The sequence below is a fragment of the Staurois parvus genome, unplaced genomic scaffold (assembly GCF_062004578.1).
Source record: "Staurois parvus isolate SC_StPar_1 unplaced genomic scaffold, SC_StPar_1.0 ptg001511l, whole genome shotgun sequence".
Taxonomy (NCBI): domain Eukaryota; kingdom Metazoa; phylum Chordata; class Amphibia; order Anura; family Ranidae; genus Staurois; species Staurois parvus.
Window position 1 is genome coordinate 41379 of NW_028319307.1, and position 23484 is coordinate 64862.

A 23484-nucleotide genomic window follows, 5' to 3' on the forward strand; every position below is an offset into this window, starting at 1 on the left:
AAAATGGGATCAATATATTCGTGCAAGTAGTGACCAGAAAGAAAATGGCTAAAGTCATATATATACAACTGAGTGACACCGAGTGGATCCCTAAATTTTGGGATCACATCTCACAATGGTGACAAGTGCCGTGATAACATATCAAGAAATTATATCTAACAATAACAATTGAAAGAATGTGGTAAATAATCACATCAACATAATCACATGAAATAGTCCAAGTAAAAAGAAGAAAAAAATACAAAAGGTGCGTGAACACCTAAAGTACTCCAAACGCTTTAGGTGCAAGTGATAGTGTGGATGTGCATAACCACCGATTGGAAATAATCCGCGTGTGGCTAAATTGCCCCCTCACCTCCTTGAAGCGACCCTATAGGGCCACATCATGATGTGAACAAGTACTTAAAAGTAAAAAAAAAACCTTCTGTGTGCAGAAGCCCCCCCAACAGCCCCTTAATACTTACCTGAGCCCCATTGCGATGCAGAAATTTGCACACGATAGCTTCGACTTTCTACAGACTCACCCTCCTCATTGGGTAAGAATGCAGCAGGAGCAATCAGAGCCAGTGAACCACTAAGGGCAGGAGAGGGGGAAGGGCCAAGCCACAGCTCTGTGTGTGAATGGACAAGCAGAGCAGTGGCAGGGCATTAGGAATGAGGGAGAGACCAGGAGCGCCACCATGGTACCCGAGAAGGATCGGGGCTTCTCTATGCAAAACCATTACTTAAAAGATAAGTATGGCATGTTTGTTAATAAAAATAAATTGCCTTTAATATCACTATCAATAATACTGGAAATGGTATCACAAAAAAATCCATCAGGGAATAATCACAGGTAAGCTTGGGGAGTCAAATTCTGTAAGTTGCTCTATGAGCGGGGTGTTGTGATTTCACTCTAATGGGTTCCTGCCTGGAGATGTATGGTACCTCAGCTCATTATGACTATGACTAGAGGGAGAGAAGAGAATAAAATGAGGAAAGAAAGAAAGAGAAAGGAGAGAGGAGAAGGGAAGATGGGAGGAAAGAAAACGAATGAAACCACCGAGCTAATCATTCACTCCTCTGTTATCGCTCACCTTGACTAAGACAACTCCCTTCTCAGAGGCCGACCTCTCCATAGGCTATCCTCTCTTCAGTCTATCATGAATGCTGCTGCCAGACTCTTCTACGTTATCAAACGCTCAATGTCCGCCACCCTGTTCTGCCAATCCCTCCACTGGCTTCCGATTACCCAGCAAATTAAATTCAAAATACTAAAACACAAAGACACTCACAACTCTGCCCCCACAGCTACACCACCAATCTTGTCTCCAAATATCACCCAAACTGTCCTTTCTACTCCTCCCAAGACCTCCTGCTCTCTAGCTGTCTTGTCTCCTCCTCCGAGGCTTCTTCAGAGCCTCTCCTATCCTCCGGAACTCCCTACCCAAATCTGTCTAGCTCTCCCTGACTCTAGCTGCCTTAAGGCAAAACCTGACAATCATCTCCTCAGGGTAGCCGATCACACCTCCAACTTACTGAACTTTTAAGTCTTCCATCAGCTCATCCCCCACAGCTATAACCTTTCATACCACTTGTTACAAGAAATATACAAATTGGGTGCTGGAGGGGTGGTGTGTAACTAAATTAAAGTCCATTATAAGTCAATGTGGGAGACCATTAGCATTCGCAATGGAAGTACATGAGCAAGAAACAGCATCAGCGGCAGCACCCGTAGAGCAAAGCTGGACTCTGTGTGTAAGAGGAAGAGGGGCGCCGGACTAAGTGCAGCAATCAGACAATTGGCAGCTTACAGAAAAGATAAAAAAAAAGGCATGCCACAACCGTGGTCCGTGCTCCCGGGAGGAAGAGGGAGGCAAGCGATCTACACGCATCTGATGTAGACAAGGAGGATATCCTGGTGCAGCCAGCCGCCACAGGAGTCCAGCGTGAACTGCAAAATGGTGCCAGGGCGGACGTGACGTCAGTGAAGGAACGTGATGACGTGGGTGGGCAGTGACGTGTTTCAATGCAGCAGCTACTTCCTCAGACCTCCTCAGAGGCCTTTTTTATCTTCTTTCCTGTGAGTTGCCAATTGTCTGTTTGCCAATAAATATTCATTTTAATGCTGCACTTAGTCCGGCGCCCCTCTTCCTCTTTTATACCACTTGCCCCACCCTATTAGATTGTAAGCTCCTATGAGAAAGGCCTCCATTTAGATTGTAAAGCGCTATGAAATCTGTTGGCACTATATAAATCCTGTATAAGAATTAATATTATTATAAAGGGAGAGAAGGGGGGCAGAGGGGAGAAGGGAATCCCAGAGGTCAATGTTAGCATTGAAAAGCTCTTCGACACCTTAATGACGTCTCCAAGAAGCATGTGCTTAGCTGGGAAGGCAGGAAATGGTCTAACCAAGGCTGCCAGGTGAATAAGAATTTATCATGGATATCATTTACCATTTAACGACCACCCACCTGCAATGTACTGCGGACGAACGGCCACTGTGGGCAAAGCGACAGACCCATACACTGCTGCCTCCTTATGGGTTTCGGGGGCATGCATGTGCTCCCTCCTGGCCGACACCCACTGTGGTTGTACACAGCGAGAGCTTTTCAGCAAGTCCAAGCCAATGATTCACAGCCAGGAACTGCTGATCGGCTGCGTCCAATCACAGCCCACAGATCTGTACAGAGAAATATCTCTGTTTTGCAGGGATGAGAAACTTAAGAGAACTATTGGTAAAAGCAGCACACTGCATACACACTACACATAGTTAGGCACACATATCACCCCTTGATCACCCTAGATGTTAACCCCTTCCTAGCCAGTATCATTAGTACAGTGGCAGTGTCAAGTATTAGCACTGATCACTGTATTAGTGTCACAGGTGATGTCAGTGGCAGTCACTTCCCCCCAGTATCAGATTGCCCACCGCACTATTGCAGTCACATAAGTTGCTGATCACTGCCATTAGTAGAAGATAAAAAAAAGGGTTATGTACACGACTGAGAGGGCTTATCTTTAGAGAAGGTAGCGAGCCATTTATAGGGGAAATCTTTGGTCTATGAAGGGCAATAGACAAGGAAACCGAGTTAAAACGTTTCATGAGGCTAAACATCCAGCAAGGTTTACCTAAGCTGCCCCATAATGGCAGACTTCAGCTAATGGTATCTGAGAGCACAGACAAGGGTAAAGCAATATCATATAAACACTTATAGGAGATCACCTGTCTCTAGGTCTGCTAGGATGAAAACTGGTAGAAGCATGGCCAATACAGAACCAATGGAAAATTATTCCCCCCTCCCCCCTTGTGGGTCTCATGAGAGGATGTGGAGCAAGTAAGGGAAGTGAGAAGAAAGTGTAATTCTTACAATATAAATAATAGGGGGATGATTTACTATAACTGGAGAGAGCAAAGTCTGGTGCAGCTCTGCATAGAAACCAATCAGCTTCCAGCTTTTATTATCAAAGCTTAATTGAACAAGCTGATGTTAGAAGCTGATTGGCTCCCATGCACAGCTGCACCAGATTTTGCACTCTCCAGTTTTAGTAAATCCCATTAAGTTTTAGTATCCCCATGGCGGCTAACACTTCCTCCTTGCAGCACTGGAGTCATCGTTTTCAATGCCAACCACAGGACTAGCTGTCTGGAGATTGCATGTTATCCCTGTGCCTGCGTGAGTCTCCTCCGTATACTCCGGTTTCCTCCAACACTCTAGAGACATGCTGGCAGGTTAATTGGCTTTTCTCTAAATTGGCCCTAGTATGTGTATGTATGAATGTGAGTTAGGGACTTTAGTCTAAGTTCCTTCAGGGTTAGGGACTGATGTGAACGCACAATATATGTGTAATGCGCTGCATAAATTGATGACGCTATAAAAGTACTAGTAATAAATAATAGTAATAAATTGTGCTAGACCCCATGAGAGCACAAGCTCGGGGGAAGCCAATATTCAGGAGGGTTTAACCAAAATACAGGAAATAATATGGGAAGTACAGAAGACAGCTACTAATGGGTTGGGAGGGAGACAGAGCTGGATCTATGAACGGAGATAGGATTCAAATTAGGTGATGGCATTGCTCCAGGTTCCCCCACACTTCCCCTATGAAAATTCAGGCCGTACTGCCCCCAATTACCATAGATCCCGAGTGCCCATCAATCCAGGGATAAAGGAAACCTCAAAAGCTGACTAATAGTATCATCAGCTAACAGGAATCGGGCTGACAGGCCTCGTCATACAAGAGCACACACCTCTCCATGCTGCCATATGCATGTGATATACATCGGAGTGTAGGCATCAGACAGACCACAACTAGAGAAACACTCAAACATGAGATAACAACGACTGAAAATGTGTGAAATATCAAACAACGGAAATAACATTAATGTAAAAAGACGTTATTGGTTGGGATCATTGTCTGTGGGTGATGTTGGGGAGATCAAGAACAAACATGGTGAAGGCTCACCACCTCAGCGCTTCCTCGACCAGTCAGTAAACCAATCCGGGTGCAGGCTTCATAGAGAAAACCTGTATGAAACGTACAAATATCCGGGTACTAATGGCTGCTCAGTATATATTCCATGAAGAGGCAGGATAAAGTCAACCGGTACCCAGGGCAGAGATGCTGAATAGAGTGATGATTCGTGGGGGAAAATCATCATCAGAAACTGAAAACGATTCTGCGACTGAGCTCAGTGATGTGCGAACTTGGCGCTCTATTTCACATTTCAGTGTTTTTGGTTTGATTATATTATTGAATTAAATTTATTATATTATTATTTTTATGATTATTTATTAAATTATAATTTATGATTTCGTGTTTCAAATTTGAACATACCCGGGAAGTTTACTAGACTCTTGTTCGGACAGATTTCAGTGAGTTATTCCTAAAAATTACAGACCTACAATAAAAAACTACATATTTCCATGCAAAAAAAAATGTACCGCTTTGAGAACAGAAATATGGACATAATCAGACCGCTAGGGAGGTTAAAAAGGCATGGGAAGTTGGGTGCTGCCGCTTTGGAAGTCCTCTAAAAACGAATTTAGGATGCCCTCCCACCTGTGAATTCACCCGCACTTTTTTAAAGATGTAAGAACCCCAGCGGGAGTTCCTGCGATTAGTTGCAGGAGAAAGCCTCATTGAAAGCAAATGGGAGGCTGTCAGCTTGATGCTTTTAATATTTCATTCACCAGTCCTAATAAATATGAGCATAGTCTCGCATGTAGCTGGACTCACTGACTAGTTGTAAATGCTACAAAGGGGGGTGTTTATAAAACATCTGCATGGCTGTTGGTCCATTGAATGTTCCAGGCTTTATTCTCTGCCATTTGAAGGTGTGAATACAGAACATACCACATTACGGCCCCTGGATGGGTTATAGGAGCACATATATTACCTGTGATACTCAGCTCTGACTACTGGCCATAAAGCCGTATTTTCCACATTAATACATTCGAATTGCAGGGAATATAACCGGGAAACTTCTAACTGCTTGAGGACCGCCTACCGCAGTTTTACTGCAGCAGAGCTGCCCCGCTGTGCCAGATCACCCACATGTACGTGATGGGGCAAATCCAGGTACAGGGCACATGTCACATAGTTCACCTCTTGATTGCCCCTAGATGATAACCCCTTTCTAGCCAGTGTCATTATTACAGTGACAGTGTATAGAATTAGCAATGATCACTGTATTAGTGTCACTGGTGGTGTTAGTGACAATTAGTCAGTTCACACAAAGTGTCAGATTGCACGCCGCACTATCACAGTCCTACTATAAGTCGCTGATCGCTGCCATTACTACCATTTAGAAAAATAAAATAAATAATAATAAATATATATACACTCTTTGGGATATTTTATTTTATACAAAGGCATGTAGCAGAATACATGTTGGCCTAAATTACTGAAGACATTTTATTTTTATTAGATATGTTTTATAGCAAAAAGTAAAAACTGTTTATTTCCCCCAAACTCTTCAGTCTTTTTTCGTTTACAGAAAAAACAAAAAAAATTACCACCAAAGCAAAGCTGTACTTGTGTGAATAAATACTGTAAATTTAAATTGTGTGCAGTGTTGCATAACCGAGCAATTGTCAGCTAACTCAAGAAGTGCCGCACAGCAGAAAATGGCCTCCTCATGAAGAGAGTAAAATCTTCCGGGGGTTAAGGGGTTAAATCCCATAATATAATCTAAGCTGATGACATGGGAATCCAATAAAACAAAAATATATCACCGTATGTTTCTTTGACACTGTGTCAGAAAACAAACCAAAAAAAAAAAAATCCAGGCTGCCTGTGTCCATGAGTGACATGCCATGGCACACATCCCGTCACCTCACTTGTCCTGAACACTTTCTATTGAATGCTCCTCATCCATCCATGCTGTCTGCTCAGTCTGGCATAGGAGGGAATACCATTTCCGCTGCCAATTTGCCAAATCAGCCACATGATCATCAAGAAAAATCTATTAGTAAATTGATGGAAGAAGCAACACAATCTCCTCCAAAGAATAGGAGTAGTAAGCTCCTGTGAAGTACAGACAGTAAGGGCCGTCTAGCTGCAGTGCGTTCTCCCTGGCAGTTTAGTGCTTCCAGGAGGAAGAGGTGCCACGTCCAGCCCTGCTGCATGCAGCCGGTCAGTCTACAGAAGGCTGGAGCAGGGCTGAAGGCCGCACACCAAGCGGTGCCTTCCCCGGGATGTCCCCTCCCAGCAGGACACCCAATCAAGCAGATGCCGCTTCCGCCAGCTTCCCATAGAGGCGGATGAAGATCAGACCACTCTGTCATCCTCTATATATAGGAGACAGGAAGCAATGAGCATACATCACTTCTGGTTAGCCTGGATGGAAACGGCACCATTTTTAAATATGGAAAGCATTTGATCAGAGATCATGGTGTGAGTAAATGGTTTTATGGGCAGAGGACAGATCTGGGGTCTTACTGACCCCAAATCTCTCCATACAGAGTACCTGTCACATGCCCATTGTTATCAGTGATGGTTACATTCCTTGTGACAGCAATAAAAGTGCCCCCCCCAAAAAAAGCACATCTTTACCAAGTAGAAAAATGTGCATTTATCATTTCTTACAAGGAGCCTAGAAAGCATTGAACTGTGATCAGCAGATCGTTGGTGCAGTGCAGGTCTCCTGCAGACCTGTCAGTATATCTGTGTGTTTGAACATCGTATGGGCAAACAGATAGACCCTGAAAGGAAGAGAGAATGACCAACCGTAAGGAGTTCGGTACATATACAATGTATTATATAACGGGTCCTGTATGTATACAATGTATTATATAACGGGTCCTGTATGTATACAATGTATTATATAACGGGTCCTGTATGTATACAATGTATTATATAACGGATCCTGTATGTATACAATGTATTATATAACGGGTCCTGTATGTATACAATGTATTATATAACGTGTCCTGTATGTATAAAATGTATTATATAACGGGTCCTGTATGTATACAATGTATTATATAACGGGTCCTGTATGTATACAATGTATGATATAACGGGTCCTGTATGTATACAATGTATTATATAACGGGTCCTGTATGTATACAATGTATGATATAACGGGTCCTGTATGTATACAATGTATTATATAACGGGTCCTGTATGTATACAATGTATTATATAACGGGTCCTGTATGTATACAATGTATTATATAACGGGTCCTGTATGTATACAATGTATTATATAACGGGTCCTGTATGTATACAATGTATTATATAACGGGTCCTGTATGTATACAATGTATTATATATTGCACCCTGTATATATACAATGTATTATATATTGCACCCTGTATGTATACAATGTATTATATATTGCACCCTGTATGTATACAATGTATTATATATTGCACCCTGTATGTATACAATGTATTATATAACGTGTCCTGTATGTATACAATGTATTATATAACGAGTCCTGTATGTATACAATGTATTATATAACGGGTCCTGTATGTATACAATGTATTATATAACGGGTCCTGTATGTATACAATGTATTATATAACGGGTCCTGTATGTATACAATGTATTATATATTGCACCCTGTATGTATACAATGTATTATATATTGTACCCTGTATGTATACAATGTATTATATATTGCACCCTGTATGTATACAATGTATTATATATTGCACCCTGTATGTATACAATGTATTATATATTGCACACTATATGTATACAACGTATTATATATTGCACCCTGTATGTATACAATGTATTATATATTGCACCCTGCATGTATACAATGTATTATATATTGCACCCTGTATGTATACAATGTATTATATATTGCACCCTGTATGTATACAATGTATTATATATTGCACACTATATGTATACAATGTATTATATATTGCACCCTGTATGTACACAATGTATTATATATTGCACCCTGTATGTATACAATGTATTATATATTGCACCCTGTATGTATACAATGTATTATATATTGCACCCTGTATGTATACAATGTATTATATATTGCACCCTGTATGTATACAATGTATCATATATTGCACCCTGTATGTATACAATGTATTATATATTGCACCCTGTATGTATACAATGTATTCTATGAGTAGTTGATCTCCTGTATAAATGTAAAACATAACAGCGCCGCACTATAACACAACCAACATGTATACATGTATGTACATAGAAGGTAAACCTCAAATCATCCCAAATAACATGTAAACACAAATCCTCAGTCCAAAGTGCTATTACAAATAATGTCTGCAGATAAGAAATGAGAAGTGATGAAGGGATCTTCAGACTCCGCAGTGAAAACACCCGTCCACGCCAGCAATCAGATGGTGCACAGTGCACCCCAACCAAACATGCAACACGGCTCCTTACCAGACACGTCTGACCACTGCGTTACAAATGGTCATAAAGCGCTTAGGAGATCGAGGTCTTCCTCCGACCAATCAGACTCCTCCGCCAGAGCCAATAAAAGTTGTACCACCAAGATCGCTCAATGATAAGATATAAAGGACACTCCCATAGTATAAAACTGGAGATCGGGTTTATTCAAAACGTAAAAACGGACAGAATCAGCTTCACAAGCATATGTGACAACAGAGGGCGTTCCTACAGGCTTACACAAACCTGGTCCCGACCGTCCAATCAGATCCGATTGTCACATACACTTGTGAAGCTGCTATTGTCTTGTTGTGGAAGTCTGCATGTTTACGTTTTTATAGAACATAACACGTGGGCTGAAGGACTGATCACAGTGACAGCCAATCAGAGGCTATCACAGTGATTGGGTGATCTGGTACTAGGAGTCCAGGTTCCCCAATGTTGGTACGAGACCCGGAGCTCTCGGTGCACGCTCTCAGCACACAGAAATGCATGTATGCGGCCTCACAGACAAAGACTCCCTTGTGTGAGGACACACGTGTACAGGCGGCAGGAAGCGGTTAAACCTTTCTGATGTCATTACATACCTGATTTTAGGCTAAATGACATAATTGCTGGATCTCTGTGCTTCTCTCTGCAATGCAGGCAGATCATGGCTGGTGGGAAGGGCACGGAGGGTGCTGTACATGGCTTCCGTCCTCCTTTGGAGAGGTCGTCCTCCACATAATACTCTGCAATAGAAGTCATAATTAGAGGCAATGTTCAGACTTGGCTACACAGATCATTTATCATCGATGACACCTTGAAGACAAGTGATTGAAGTGCATCTATAGACAAAATGTATTTTTTGGGATTAGAAATAGTGGGGAGGGGTAAGCAGCCCTGTCATATCTCTATGGTCAGCTGTGTCCCCACTGGGGGTCTCACCCCCATATTTTTCCATTATCCCAGAAATAGAAAGTGAAGAGCATTGCATTACATTGAGTGGAGCACAGGGGGGACATCAGAGGTCTTGTACACCCCGAATAGCCCATTAAAGAGATGTCACAAAACAATCATCACATAGGGAACTTCTTGTACCCTTAAGTTAGGAAAAAAGGTGACATTTAAAAAAAAAGGAAAAAAGCAAAACATTATTTTAAATTGTAAAAAATGAAAATCTCAAAATATTGCAAAAAACGGAAGTGCAATGTCCATAGCAACAAGGCGCAATATATATAGTTCCAGATATACCAACCCATTACTACAAAACATAACTCTAGATATCCAAGGGCAGCCCATAGCAACCGGGCTGAGTCCATAGCAACCGGGCTGAGACCATAGCAACCGGGCTGAGTCCATAGCAACAGAAGAAAAACATAAACCTTCTCCACAGTATACAGCAGACTGAATGTACAATACAGATATAGAAAAATCCTATCCACAGAGCAGCAAATATAAACATTGACATCGAAATTCACTTCTTTGTGGGAATATGATTATGAAAACGCCCCGTGTGCGTGAGGGCTTAGGCCGGCCATACATGGGTCGAAATTCAACCGATTTATCGTCTGAAAATTGGACCTAAGAATAATCGGCCGATTTTTGCTCCGTTAATGAGTCAATGGCACCGGCCGATTTTCCTGGTTCCTCCCCTTTTCAGTGATCGGGCATGTTGGAAAATTTGAGAAAAATGATCGATTTTCAACTCAATGATGGTCAAATCGTACGATCGTTTTTCCGACAAGAGTACAAGTGCGAGACGTGACCTGGAAGGAACAGAAGATCTGCCTGTTATATGGGGAGAACTGTATGACTTGGTCGGCCGATGTTCAGAATCATTGATGACAACCATCAGATTACCCAGCGAATGACGTTTCTGATTTTCGGACGAAAAATCGTTCCGAATTCGAACCGTGTATGGCCTGCATTAATCCTAACCGTGGTCCTGAAAACTGACAGGACAATAAGAAAAAAAAATTACATTTTTGTTTACAGATTGCATGGATAACCCATAATAACAACTCGCAGTACTTGGCAAACTGTCCAGACTCCATAGCAACAGCACAATGACCATAGCAACAATATACAACATATATAGTTCCAGAGATACCAACCCATTACTAGAGAACACGCCTCTAGATGTCCATGGAGAGCCCATAGCAACCGGGCAGAGTCCATAGCAACCGCAAAAAAAAACAAACTCTTCCCCCACAGTATACAGCAGACTGAATGTACAATACAGATATAGAAAAATCCTATCCACAGAGCAGCAAATATAAACATTTACACCGAAATTCACTTCTTTGTAGGAATATGATTATTAGGACCCGTGGTGTACACCCAAAATACACAGGACCCCCATTATATGCCCCGCCCCTCTTCCTCCTGCCCTTCCCCCATCCCAGATTGCTGATGCAGTAAATCCTAACCATAGTCCCAAAAATGACAGAATAAAAAAAAGAAAAAAAAAATATATATATATTATTTTTTTTTTTCGCTTACATTTTTTGTTTACTGATTGCATGGATAACCCATAATAACAGCTCACAGTGCTTGGCAACAGTACAATGTCCATAGCAACAATATACAACATATATAGTTCCAGAGATACCAATCCATTACTAGAGAACACGCCTCTACATGTCCATGGAGAGCCCATAGCAACCAGGAACAGTGCATAGCAACAGCAAAAAAACCAAACAAACAAACTCTCCCCCCACAGTATACACCAGACTGAATGTACAATACATACATATATATATGATCATAATCCCCCAAAAGAAGGAAAAATAAAAATGTAGATCCAAGTTCACTTCTTTGTTGGGATATGCCACTAAATCTCAGCCATGTTTCTGAAAATAAACAAATTAATACTGAAAACATTTTTTTTGTCTATAGATTGCATTAAGAAAAATAATAATAATAAAAAAAAAAAAAAAATCACACAACAACATCAGCCAAGAAATCACTCTGTAATTGTAAGTAATGGTAACTTCATGACCAAATCTGTCAGCTGATCACAGTGATGGAAAGCTTCCTCCAGTCCCTAAGGGATCCTGTGCATTTGTCACACCTCAGCCACAGCTCAACCAGATAGAGTTTCAAAACACTTTACACCTCTGCTGCAAAAGTGGCAGTTGGAACCTACTGCAGGCGCACTGTGATGACATCACACTGCAGGCAGCACAATGATGACATCACAGTGCAACCTGCAGAAGTCTAAACGTGGGCTGCAGGCAGTCAGTCTATTTCTGACAGAGCAGGAAGGAGGTTGTGTTTCTTGTGTATCCAGAGAGAGTTTGATTTCTTGGAGAACAAACCGAAGACTTACAGAAATGACCAGAAGACTTCAAATCAATCGATCCGTCCCGATATTAACTACCAGAGAGGAACCTGCAGAGAACAGACCGGACATGGAAATTAAGCCCCACCCCAGCAGATATTCTGCCCAACTTGCCCATCAGAATTCCACCCCTGAGGGCGAGTGTCGGCCATTTTTTGGCCGGGTTGCGGCTCTTTTCCGTCGTCTATTCCGTCGAGGAAGAAAGAAATACAACATTGTTAGGGATCCAGAAGGTAAATTTTATGATCTATACAACATACAAGCTGGCTGAACAAATCCATTTTATTTAGAGGAGTTACATTGTATCTTCTTATTGGTAAACAGCATCTCATATACCCCGCCCCTAATTATACCCCCTATTCCCATTGGTGGCCGGCGGCTCATACTCCGCCCCATCACTGTGTATCCAGTAAGGATACAAGATCATTGGTGTGCAGTGTTGTATGACGGAGTCATTGTCAGTCACACTATCACAGCACTGACAATGGGAATGAAGGGGGATTACCGGCTCATACTCAAGTAGGTTAAAGTGCATCTATAGACAAAATGTATTGTTTGGGGTTTAGAAAGGGTGGTGAGGGGTTAGAAGCCCTGTCATATCTTCATTGTCAGCTGTGTCCCCTCTGGGGGGGTCTCACCCCGATATTTCTCCATTATCCCAGAAATTGAAAGTGAAGTGGCAGCCAATATAGCAGAAATGTAAGCATTGCTCTGGGTTAAGCCGCTGCCACAGCTGAGCTGCACATTCTAGCAGCAACCAATCACAGCTTTCCTTTAAATCATGGCTGCTCAACCTGTGGCCCTCCAATTGTTGCAGAACTACAAGTCCCATGAGGCATTGCAAGCCACTGACAGTTACAAGCATGACTCCGAAAGGCAGAGGCATGATGGGACTTGTAGTTCCGCATTAGACAGAAGGCCTCAGGTTGAGCACCCTTGTATTAAATTTAAAACCTGCACAGAAGACGTGACAAATGGAAGACGTGACAAATGGAAGACGTGACAAATGGAAGACGTGACAAATGGAAGACGTGACAAATGGAAGACGTGACAAATGGAAGACGTGACAAATGGAAGACGTGACAAATGGAAGACGTTTACCTTTTCAGCTTACTTTTGCATAAGGCACAGAATCCAGATCTGTACACTGTAAGCTGCTGCCGCACATCTTCACATTAAAACACACAGCATCCTCTGCACACCAGCTGAAAGTTCAAGTTAGGCTTCTGACGAGGCTTTCCGCACTGTACCTCAGAATGAGGGAAAGGTGGCACAGAAAGGGCGACTGAAAGGATCACATTACATGTAATATTGTTAGATTGGGAAGATTGAGTGTTATTTGGAGCCAAAACGTATTTTTATTTACTAAGGACGGGTTCACACCTATGCAGGCTGCGTTTCAGCCGTTTCTGCATTGCGTTTTGCACCTGAGTTTTTGCCTCACTTTGTAGAGAGTTTCTCTTACTTCCTGAGGCATCACCAGGACAGAAAAAGAAGTGAAATTTCCCCAGTGGGACACAGAGGGCAAAAAATATTTCCCGGTAGGGATTAAATCCGTTCCTACTCTAGATTTAGCTATACATACACTTTACAAACAAAACATAAAAATGGATTGTAAAAATGGCAGCCAAATCATCGGGCTTTAGTTCTGTTCAGCCAGTCTTGTGATTTATTTGATTCATCTTGAGGTAGTTGATAGTCTAGAAACACAAATATAAGAAATGAAGGTAATCAAATTTTTTTTTCCCCCTCTAGAAAATGTGATCCCTCCAGAGACTACCGACATCGAAGACATTGTGCCCGCCTCAGAAAAGGAGAGCACAAGCAGCTCAGACAGCATCTACTTTTCAGCAGAGGAGTCTGAGAACACGACCCAATCCACCGATGCCACAGACACTGAGGAGACTGTGCACAACCCGACATTTTGGGTTCTATTCTCAATCCTCATGTCTGTGTTTGAGACGAATGATCTAGAGATCAGCACCTCTGCAAAGGCTGTGTCTGAAGGAGGACACCTAAAATGTTCTTGGTCTATATGCTTAGCAAGGGAGACTGAGAGCACAGGCAGCTCAGATGATACTGAGGAGACCATCACTCCAGGTTTTGGTGCCTCAGAAGAGGACACCAATTTCACCACCATGGAGGGGACTGTGCCTGACTCAGTAGATGGTACTGGGTCTACCACCACAGACGAAAGCGAGTACAGCCTTGCAAGAGCGACCAAAAGCAGCTCAGACAGCATCTACTTCTCAGCAGAGGAGACTGAGTCCTCCCCATCTGTAGAGACTGTGGCTGCACCAATAGATAGGCTAGATATCAGCCTCCCTACAGACACTGTGTCGTATCCAGAAAGCGGGACGGAGATCACCGCTACTATGGACAACGAGTTGGACTACAAAGACGTTGTGGAGACAGTACCCATCCTGGCATGTGGGACTGAATCCATAACCACAGAGAGTGACCCCAGCTCAGACAGTATCTGTGTTTTAGCAGATAAAATGGAGTTCACTAGAGCTGTAGAGACTGTGGCTGAGCTAAAAGGTGGGTTAGGGATCAGCATCCCCACAGAGACTGTGTCAATTCCAGAAAGCGGGACTGAGATCACCGCTACTGCAGACGTTAAGTCTGACTCAGAAGACACAGTCCAATCCACCAAGATCGCACACACTGTGGAGACTCTACGCACCGTAGAAGAAGAAGAAAGGATTACAATATACGAGGACACCGTGTTTGCCCCAAAAGATGAAACTAAATCCACAGACACTGCGTACAGTTTTGAAGGTTTGGTTGAGATCACCGCTATTCCAGACAATAAGGCTGACACAGAAGAAAGAGTCCAATCCACCAAAGTCACAGACATTGTGGAGACAGTTCCTGCCAAACTCACCCTAGAAGAAAGGATTAAATTCTATGAGGACACTGTGTTCGCCTCAGCAGATGGGAGTGAATCCACAGAGTCTGTGTGCAGCTCAGGTTTGGTTGAAACCATCGCTACTGCAGACAATGTGTTTGAGCCAGAAGACACAATCCAATCCAACGAGGTCACAAACATTGTGGAGACTGTACCCACCTCAGCAGATGGGACACAATTCACAATTGTAGAGATTGTGGATGAGCTAGGATTAAACATCCCAACAGAGACTGTACTGTCATTCCCAAAAAGCAGTGCTCCTGCCCAGCAGCTTTCCACCCCTGTGGGCAGAGTTCAAGCATTCTTTAGGAAGGTCGGGGCTTTTTTCCATCTAACGAGAAGAAAAGATCCTGAAGGTAAGAATCGTGAATATGGCATACAAGTTTTGACTGAACAAGATTCATTTTATTTAGAGATTTTTTTTTTTCTATTAATTATTGGTGGGGTCTCAGTATAAATCTAATAAGACCACAGCAGAACTACAAATCACAGACCCCAAAGGAAATTTTTGACGGAGGCCCCCAGCCACCCCTCTATGTTTTTTCATACTTCTAAATCATTATCAGTTTATTTAGCACACCCCCAATTGTAGCCTTTATTGACAGGGGCAGTGACGTATAATATAGCTTCTATCTCAATGATCACCCTGTATTATCTAATGTAATCCTGCATTGCTGGTCGGTATTTGATGCCCCCTAATATAAGACCCTCCTATTGGTGCCTCTTTTAAAAGCCTCATTTCCATTGGTCCTTCCTAAAATTTTCCCCTATTGCAATATCATCCTACAGAACAAAGCTCACCCGTAGGAATGATTGAGAAGTATGAAGTCATTTTGCAACCTTCACTTGTTCAGTTAAATTTATTTATATTTGGAAAACGCAATAAAATTCATTGAAATAAAACATAGATGGAGATAAACTAATCTTTCTTTTTCTGTTTAGACATCAACCTGATCCATTCAGAGGATGACAACAATCCGACTATAAATAGCTTCAATTATCATAAGGTGCTTGGAGAAGGAAGATTTGGGAAGGTAAGTGATTGGATTTACAATTTCTCTGATTTCTATTAAGGGAGGGAGACGTAAGAACTCACTTCAAGGCAGGATTACCCTGTTATGGTTGTGCCGTAACATACATCATGTTAAGGCAGACCATTTATTTCAATGGGCTGCCTAACGCTTCAAAATATACTACAAAAGGTGAATTAGTGAGGAATTATGGGGCTATTAAAGTAGAATTCAAATTAAATCTACCTAGCATTAAAAATGCCCCCTCCCCCTCTTAACACCTGCGCTAGCTGACCTGTGTAAGAAAGATACTTATCCATTTTCAGCCTGTTGTAGTCCGGTTATGTGATCACCTGTGCCAGCCAGCGGAGGTGACAGGGTACAGGGGAGAGTGCTCCAACAATGGCTGGTAAACTCTGGAAAAAGGACGTCATCCATTGGTTTCCATGTCCCAGCCGTTCTCGGTATGCCCTCTTCTCCCATGCTGCCACCGCTTGCTGATACAGAGGAGCCCGATCACATAACCAGTCTGGAGCGGCCTTAAAATACGTAGGTGTATACCCAAAAAGAAATATCATTAGTGGGTGATCCGGCCTTCACTTAACAATACTAATATCCTATTACTTTTTCTCCTTCAGGTGTTCCTGGCATCACATCGTGACGTCGATCAAGTGTTGGCAGTAAAAATGGCCAAAAAATCTTCAGTGCCTTATGGAAAACGTTTGATAGAGCGCCAAGCCCTGGAAGCAATGGAGGGTAACAGGTTCATCCCGCAATTATACGCTACTTTTCAGACAAAGGTAAGCAGATTTATCTTTCACTTATTTTCGTGGACTTTCAGGAGAGTCCAAATCAATTAGAATATCACATTCTCCTAGCCCTTATAGCTCTCCAATCACTTGTGTTGGTAAATGTTAGGCGACCAGTCTGTTCTGTAACCTGGAAGAGCTTTTGATGGTCATCCAAATAGGTTCTTTGGTTCTTGCTGCTTGGAGATAGGATCATAATGTCTTCAACATCACAGAACAAGCCCAGTAAATGTGACTATTACTACCTATAAAATGACCTGAATAAATAAGACCCGTCACAGACATGTTACTACGTTTTTCACTGAAAGTCCCCAAATGTGAGAAGTTGAGGGTGAAGGGTTAAATATGGACTCCCATAGTAAATAATGAATGCATTCTAATTGTTATGTTTTTTTCTTCTTTTAGAGTTACTTATTCTACGTCATGGAGTACGTGAATGGTGGAACACTTTACAACTTCATAAACAAGAGGGCTCCTTTGGATGATGACACCATAAGGTAAGTACTAATTTGGGGCATGTTGGTAGTGGGGAGGGAGGTAGAACATACTGAACTGTAGATAGATCACTTTTAAGTTATGGGGCCTCTGTATTAAAGGGGGTGATGGGACTTGTCTGCTTTACTTAACCCTCTCCAGGTACTCTAGTCAGGAGCCTTTCTCCTATGCTTGGATGGTTCAATGTTTTTAATGAGAAAATGCAGAGGGAATAGGGAAGGAGGATAGCTGAGATGGCAGACATTGCCTGTATTGATTGCATATAATGCTAGCCAGAAGGACATAATTTGTACCCTGACCAATGGGAGTCTGCCAAAAGCCATGGGAGGGACACATAGACCTGAGATTGTAGCTCGATCTTTCCAAACATTTACTCTAATATCCAAGGGTAGCTGACACTACTTATAGGGTGGGATTCAGGAAGAGCTAACTAATGAGAGATTGGTATAATGCAGACATCCATGGTTGTGCTCTTAGCTGGACAGTCATGTCATTGGTGCTTAGAAACCTTTACAGTAATAACTCCATAATGAGAATACATCAGGGTTTGTTTACAGCCAAATAAATAATCAATATACGTATAAAAAAAATTGAATATCCCTATAGCAATATTTTGTTCAAATGATTTAGCAATATACAAAATGTCTTCAAAAATATACCTATTCCCTGTAGCATTGGGATCGGGGAATATTAATTGTGCACCTAGATTGTTATAAGACAAGTATCTCACTAATATATTTTTTTCTTCTCTTTCCATCAGATTTATTGCGGCTGAGATACTGTGTGGCATACAATTTATTCATGCCAGATCCATCGCACATTGGTAAGTAATAGAGTCACCATATTTTATTGTTCTAGAACATTTGTCTCCAAACTGAGGCCCGAAGGCCAGATTCATAACAGCCTGCTTACCCTTTTCTTCTTCTTCTTTACAGTGACCTACATGTAAACAACATCCTCATCAATAGTACCGGACATGTCAAGATTATCGACTTTGGCTTGGCAAGGAAGCTGGAAAAACCTTTCTTCTGGGACACCACATTTATTACGCCCCTGGAGGTAAGGTTCACACTGTCCATTTATTGGCGGTGCTGTAGTGTTTTTCTGGCCACAAAGGGGTTCCTATCTACTTCTCTGGAGCAATTGGTTTTATTTCTCACGCACCTTAACACTTGTTCATTTTTTAATATATTGAACTTTATTGCTATTACAAGGGGCCAATAACCCCCTTTTGTCATAGTACTGAGTGGATGATAGGCATTCCCAATGAGACATTACGGGTCTCCCTGGAGGTGCAGGAGAGCCCACAAACCACGGAGGGGAGTGTTGACGGGGGTGGGGTCACCCGCAAGTCACACCAAAGTGAATGGGCAGGTCTACGGCTTCCTAGATCACTCTTAGTAAACCCAAGGTGGAAAAATACAGCAACAGCCATGAGATTGTTTATCTTCTTTAGACTTTGGACGTGCCAGATGCATCCAAAGGGTTGAATGGTTGAATAATGTAAGACAAGGTGGTGAAAAATTAAACTCTGCTGAGACCCACAGAATGGGGTTGGACCTCTGCTTGGTGTTGCAGAATCATGGCGCAGCCAACTGCCGTTATTATGTATACTGTATATATTAATTGCTATAGGAATTGAAAGAAATATATTATATATTTCTAGTTTAAAATGCTCTTGCTTATAAAAATATGTATTTTTTTTTACTTTCTCCAGATCTTTGAGCACAGATTGCATTTCTATCGCAAGGACTACGGTGGCTTGCAGAATGCACTCTATTTGCTGTCATTAAACAGAAACTCCTCCAGAGAAACTCCCTATGATAAGCTGAAGACGGAATTACTACTGCAGGTAAGAAATATCTTTCTTTAGCCACAAACAGAAAAAGTGTATTTATTCAGTTTGTGCTATAAAATTGGCTACATTAAATTGTTTAGTTATTGCTTTTGTGATCTTAATGACCTATTTTTGTAATATATATGTTTTTTATATCCACAGTGCACAACTTCATATAGAGATCTGCGACAACACCCATTCTTCAGAGGGATCAACTGGGAAGAAATGGAAGCTGGAAACGTGCGTCCGCCATACGACATGCCACAAGTAAGTAGAGGACTAGGATCTATTCTGTAGTTGTGCTATGGCTACAGTCTTCTTTATTCTGCCCCCTACTGGCGGGTATGAGGAGCCGCATTGCCTTTTGGGTGGTGCAAGTGCCGTGACCTATTGCTGTACATTATTATCTGAAATCATTATTTCCTGTCTCTAATGTGTTTTTTTCTTTCCACAGAGCCCAGAATACAACCGGTCAAAGAAGATAAAAGAGAAGCGTTTCTGGAAACTCTACAAATATCTCCAAAGTTCAGATGTCGCTGGATTCGACTTTGTCAGCGAACAATGGAGACAGATGCAGCAAAGCCAGTAGAGAATCGGTACCAATGAGGATGAATTCAAGGTACATGCAGTGACCGGTGTATTACCGCATTGTAAAACATCGCTCACTGCAATGACAAACATTCACGTGTCCCATTCACACTGCAATGCAGCCGGGAGCTGCACTGCAGCAAGAGGAGATAAAAAGCAGACCAGCTGCATTTCAATCCTGAAGTCAGCCATCATTGCTGGACCAATGAGGATGAATTCAAGAGACGTGCGGTGACCGGTGCATCACTGCCTTGTAAAATGCCGCTTACCACAAGGACACACAGAAAACAATTGTACCTGTGTGAGTCCCTAGGGCTCGTTCACATGTGACCTTGAGGGTGGGGGGAGGGGGGATGGGAAGGGGGGGCACTGCTATGGGGGAAAGGGAGGGAGACACTGCTATGGGGGGAAGGGGAGGGAGACACTGCAATGGGGGGGAAGGGCAGGGAGACAGTGCTATAGTGAGGAAGAAAACTGATATGGGTTGGAAGGGGGAGGAGTGACAATGCTTTGGGGGGAGAAAAAACTGCTAAGGCGGGTGTGGCAGAGGACACTGCTCCGGGGTGGAAAAAGAGAGGGGGGGGGGGCAGACGACGCGGCTCTGGAGTGGAATGGGGCGAGGAAGATGACACGGCTTCGGAGTGGAAGGGGGAACAGAAGACATTGCTCCAGAGTGGGAGGGGGGGGGGGGAGACGGCACGGCTCCGGAGTGGAAGGGCAGACTACACGGCTCCGGAGTGGAAGGGGGGTCAGACGACACGGCTCCGGAGTGGAAGGGGGGGCAGACGACACGGCTCCGGAGTGGAAGGGGGAACAGAAGACACGGCTCCGGAGTGGAAGGGGGAACAGAAGACATGGCACCAAAGTGGAGGGGGGGGGGGGGCAGACGACACGTATATGAAGTGGAAAGGGGGGGGCAGACGACACGGCTCCGGAGTGGAAGAAGAGGGTAGACGACAGTGCTCCGGAGTGGAAGGGGGAGGGCAGACGACACTGCTCCAGAGTGGAAGGGGGAGGGCAGACGACACTGCTCCGGAGTGGAAGGGGGAGGGCAGACGACACTGCTCCGGAGTGGAAGGGGGAGGGCAGACGACACTGCTCCGGAGTGGAAGGGGGAGGGCAGACGACACTGCTCCGGAGAGGGGGGGGGGGGGCAGACGACACTGCTCCAGAGTGGAAGAAGGGGGGGGCAGACGACACTGCTCAAGAGTGGAAGGAGGGGCAGACGACACTGCTCCAGAGTGGAAGGGGGGGCAGGCGACACTGCTCCAGAGTGGAAAGGGGGGCAGACGACACTGCTCCAGATTGGAAGGGGGGCAGACGACATTGCTCCAGATTGGAAGGGGGGGAAGACGACACTGCTCCAGATTAAAAGGGGGGGAAGACGACACTGCTCCAGAGTGGAGGGGGGGGGGGGCAGACAACACTGCTCCAGAGTGGAAGGGGGGGGGGGGCAGACAACACTGCTCCAGAGTGGAAGGGGGGTAGACGACACTGCTCCAGAGTGGAAGGGGGGCAGACGACACTGCTCCAGAGTGGAAGGGTTGGCAGACGACACTGCTCCAGAGTGGAAGGGGGGGCAGACGACACTGCTCCGGAGTGGAAGGGGGGGCAGACGACACTGCTCCGGAGTGGAAGGGGGGGCAGACGACACTGCTCCGGAGTGGAAGGGGGGGCAGACGACACTGCTCCGGAGTGGAAGAGGGGGACAGGCGACACCGCTCCAGAGTGGAGGGGGGGGGGGAAGACACTGTTCCGGGGTGGAAGGGGGACAGACGACACTGCTCCGGAGCGGAAGGGGGGGGGGCAGACGACACTGCTCAGGAGCGGGAGGGGGGGGGAAGATACTGTTCCGGAGTGGAAGGGGGACAGACGACACTGCTCCGGAGCGGAAGAGGGGGACAGACGACACTGCTCCAGTGCGGAAGAGGGGGACAGACGACACTGCTCCAGAGCGGAAGGGGGGGCAGACGACACTGCTCCGGAGCGGAAGGCGGGGCAGACGACACTGCTCCGGAGCGGAAGGCGGGGCAGACGACACTGCTCCGGAGCGGAAGGCGGGGCAGACGACACTGCTCCGGAGCGGAAGGCGGGGCAGACGACACTGCTCCGGAGCGGAAGGCGGGGCAGACGACACTGCTCCGGAGCGGAAGGCGGGCAGACGACACTGCTCCGGAGCGGAAGGCGGGGCAGACGACACTGCTCCGGAGCGGAAGGCGGGGCAGACGACACTGCTCCGGAGCGGAAGGCGGGGCAGACGACACTGCTCCGGAGCGGAAGGCGGGGCAGACGACACTGCTCCGGAGCGGAAGGCGGGGCAGACGACACTGCTCCGGAGCGGAAGGCGGGGCAGACGACACTGCTCCGGAGCGGAAGGCGGGGCGGACGACACTGCTCCGGAGCAGAAGGCGGGGTGAACGACACTGCTCCGGGAGCGGAAGGGGGGGGCAGAGGACACTGCTCCGGAGCGGAAGGGGGGGGCAAACAACACTACTCTGGAGTGGAAGGGGGGCAGACGACACTACTCCGGAGTGGAAGGGGGGGCAGACGACATTGCTCCGAAGTGGAAGGGGGCAGACGACACTGCTCTGGAGTGGAAGGGGGGGGAAGAGGGCATTGTACTGAATTACAATTTACGGAGGTCCGGTTGGTAACATTTTCTTTCTGCAGAAATCCGAATCTCATTTTTCTTCTATTATTCAGGTCTTTCACATCACAGTCCCTAATTAATGTCCTCAGTACCCCCTTTCCCATCACAGCCAGTAGTGTATTTAGATCTTGTGCTGCCCTAAGTAACACAAAAATGTGTATATATGATTCTCTCTCTCTCTTCACCTAGCTTTATTTTCTCCCTTGCCCCCCCCCCCTTCCTCTCTTTCTTCCCCTCTCTTTCTCTCATTCCCCTCTCCCTTTTACCCCAATCCCTCCTCCTTCCCTCTCGCATTCTCCCTCTTCCTCTCTCTCCCTCCCCAATCTCCCTATTTCCTCCATTTAACTCTCTCTCTCCCTGCCCCCCCCCCCACTCTCTCCCTCTATCTTTTTCTCCTTCCCTCTCTCTCTCCCCTGCCTCTTTCTCCCTCCCACCCCCCTCCTATCTTCCCCCCTCTCTTTCTCTCCCACCCCCCCCCCCTCTCTCCCTCTTCCTTTCCCTCTCCTCTCTTTCTCCCTTTTGCTCTGCCTTTCTCACTCTCGTCTCTTTCTCCCTCTCTGCCCCCCCTCCCCCATTATTTCTTCCCTCTCTCTATTCTTTTATTTTTTCCTCTCTCTACCACCTCCCTCTCTTCCCTCTAACTCTCCCCCCCCTTTCTCACACTCTCTCTCTTCCTCCCCCCTCTCTTCTCTTTTTCTCCTTTTCTTGCTCTCTCTTTTCCTTCTCACTCACCCCTCTTTCTCCCTCACCTTCCCTCTCTCCCCTCTTTCTCCTCACTTCCCCCCCTCTCTCCTTTCATTCTCCCTCCTCCTCTCTCTACCCCTCTACCCTCTTCCCCCCTCTCTCTTCTCTTTCTCCGCAACCCCCTCTCCCCCCCTCTTTCTCCCTCTTTCCCTCCCTGTCCCTCCTCTCTCTCCCTCTCCAATCTCTTTCCCCTCCCTCCCTCCTCCCTCTCTTTTTCCCTCCCTCCCTTCTCCCC

At 44.9% G+C, this 23484-nt stretch overlaps 1 protein-coding gene across 1 annotated transcript in view; it reads right to left on the minus strand.

Moving 5' to 3' along the window:
* LOC149435437 (uncharacterized) overlaps nucleotides 1-9642 on the minus strand; it is a 33107-nt gene extending 23465 nt beyond the window's left edge. The window contains exon 1 of the mRNA XM_089662653.1: nucleotides 9468-9642. Coding sequence (XP_089518779.1) covers nucleotides 9468-9627 — 160 coding nt within the window. The 5' untranslated portion in view covers nucleotides 9628-9642. The remainder of the gene's footprint in view (nucleotides 1-9467) is intronic.
* Between the last annotated feature and the right edge of the window lie 13842 nt (nucleotides 9643-23484).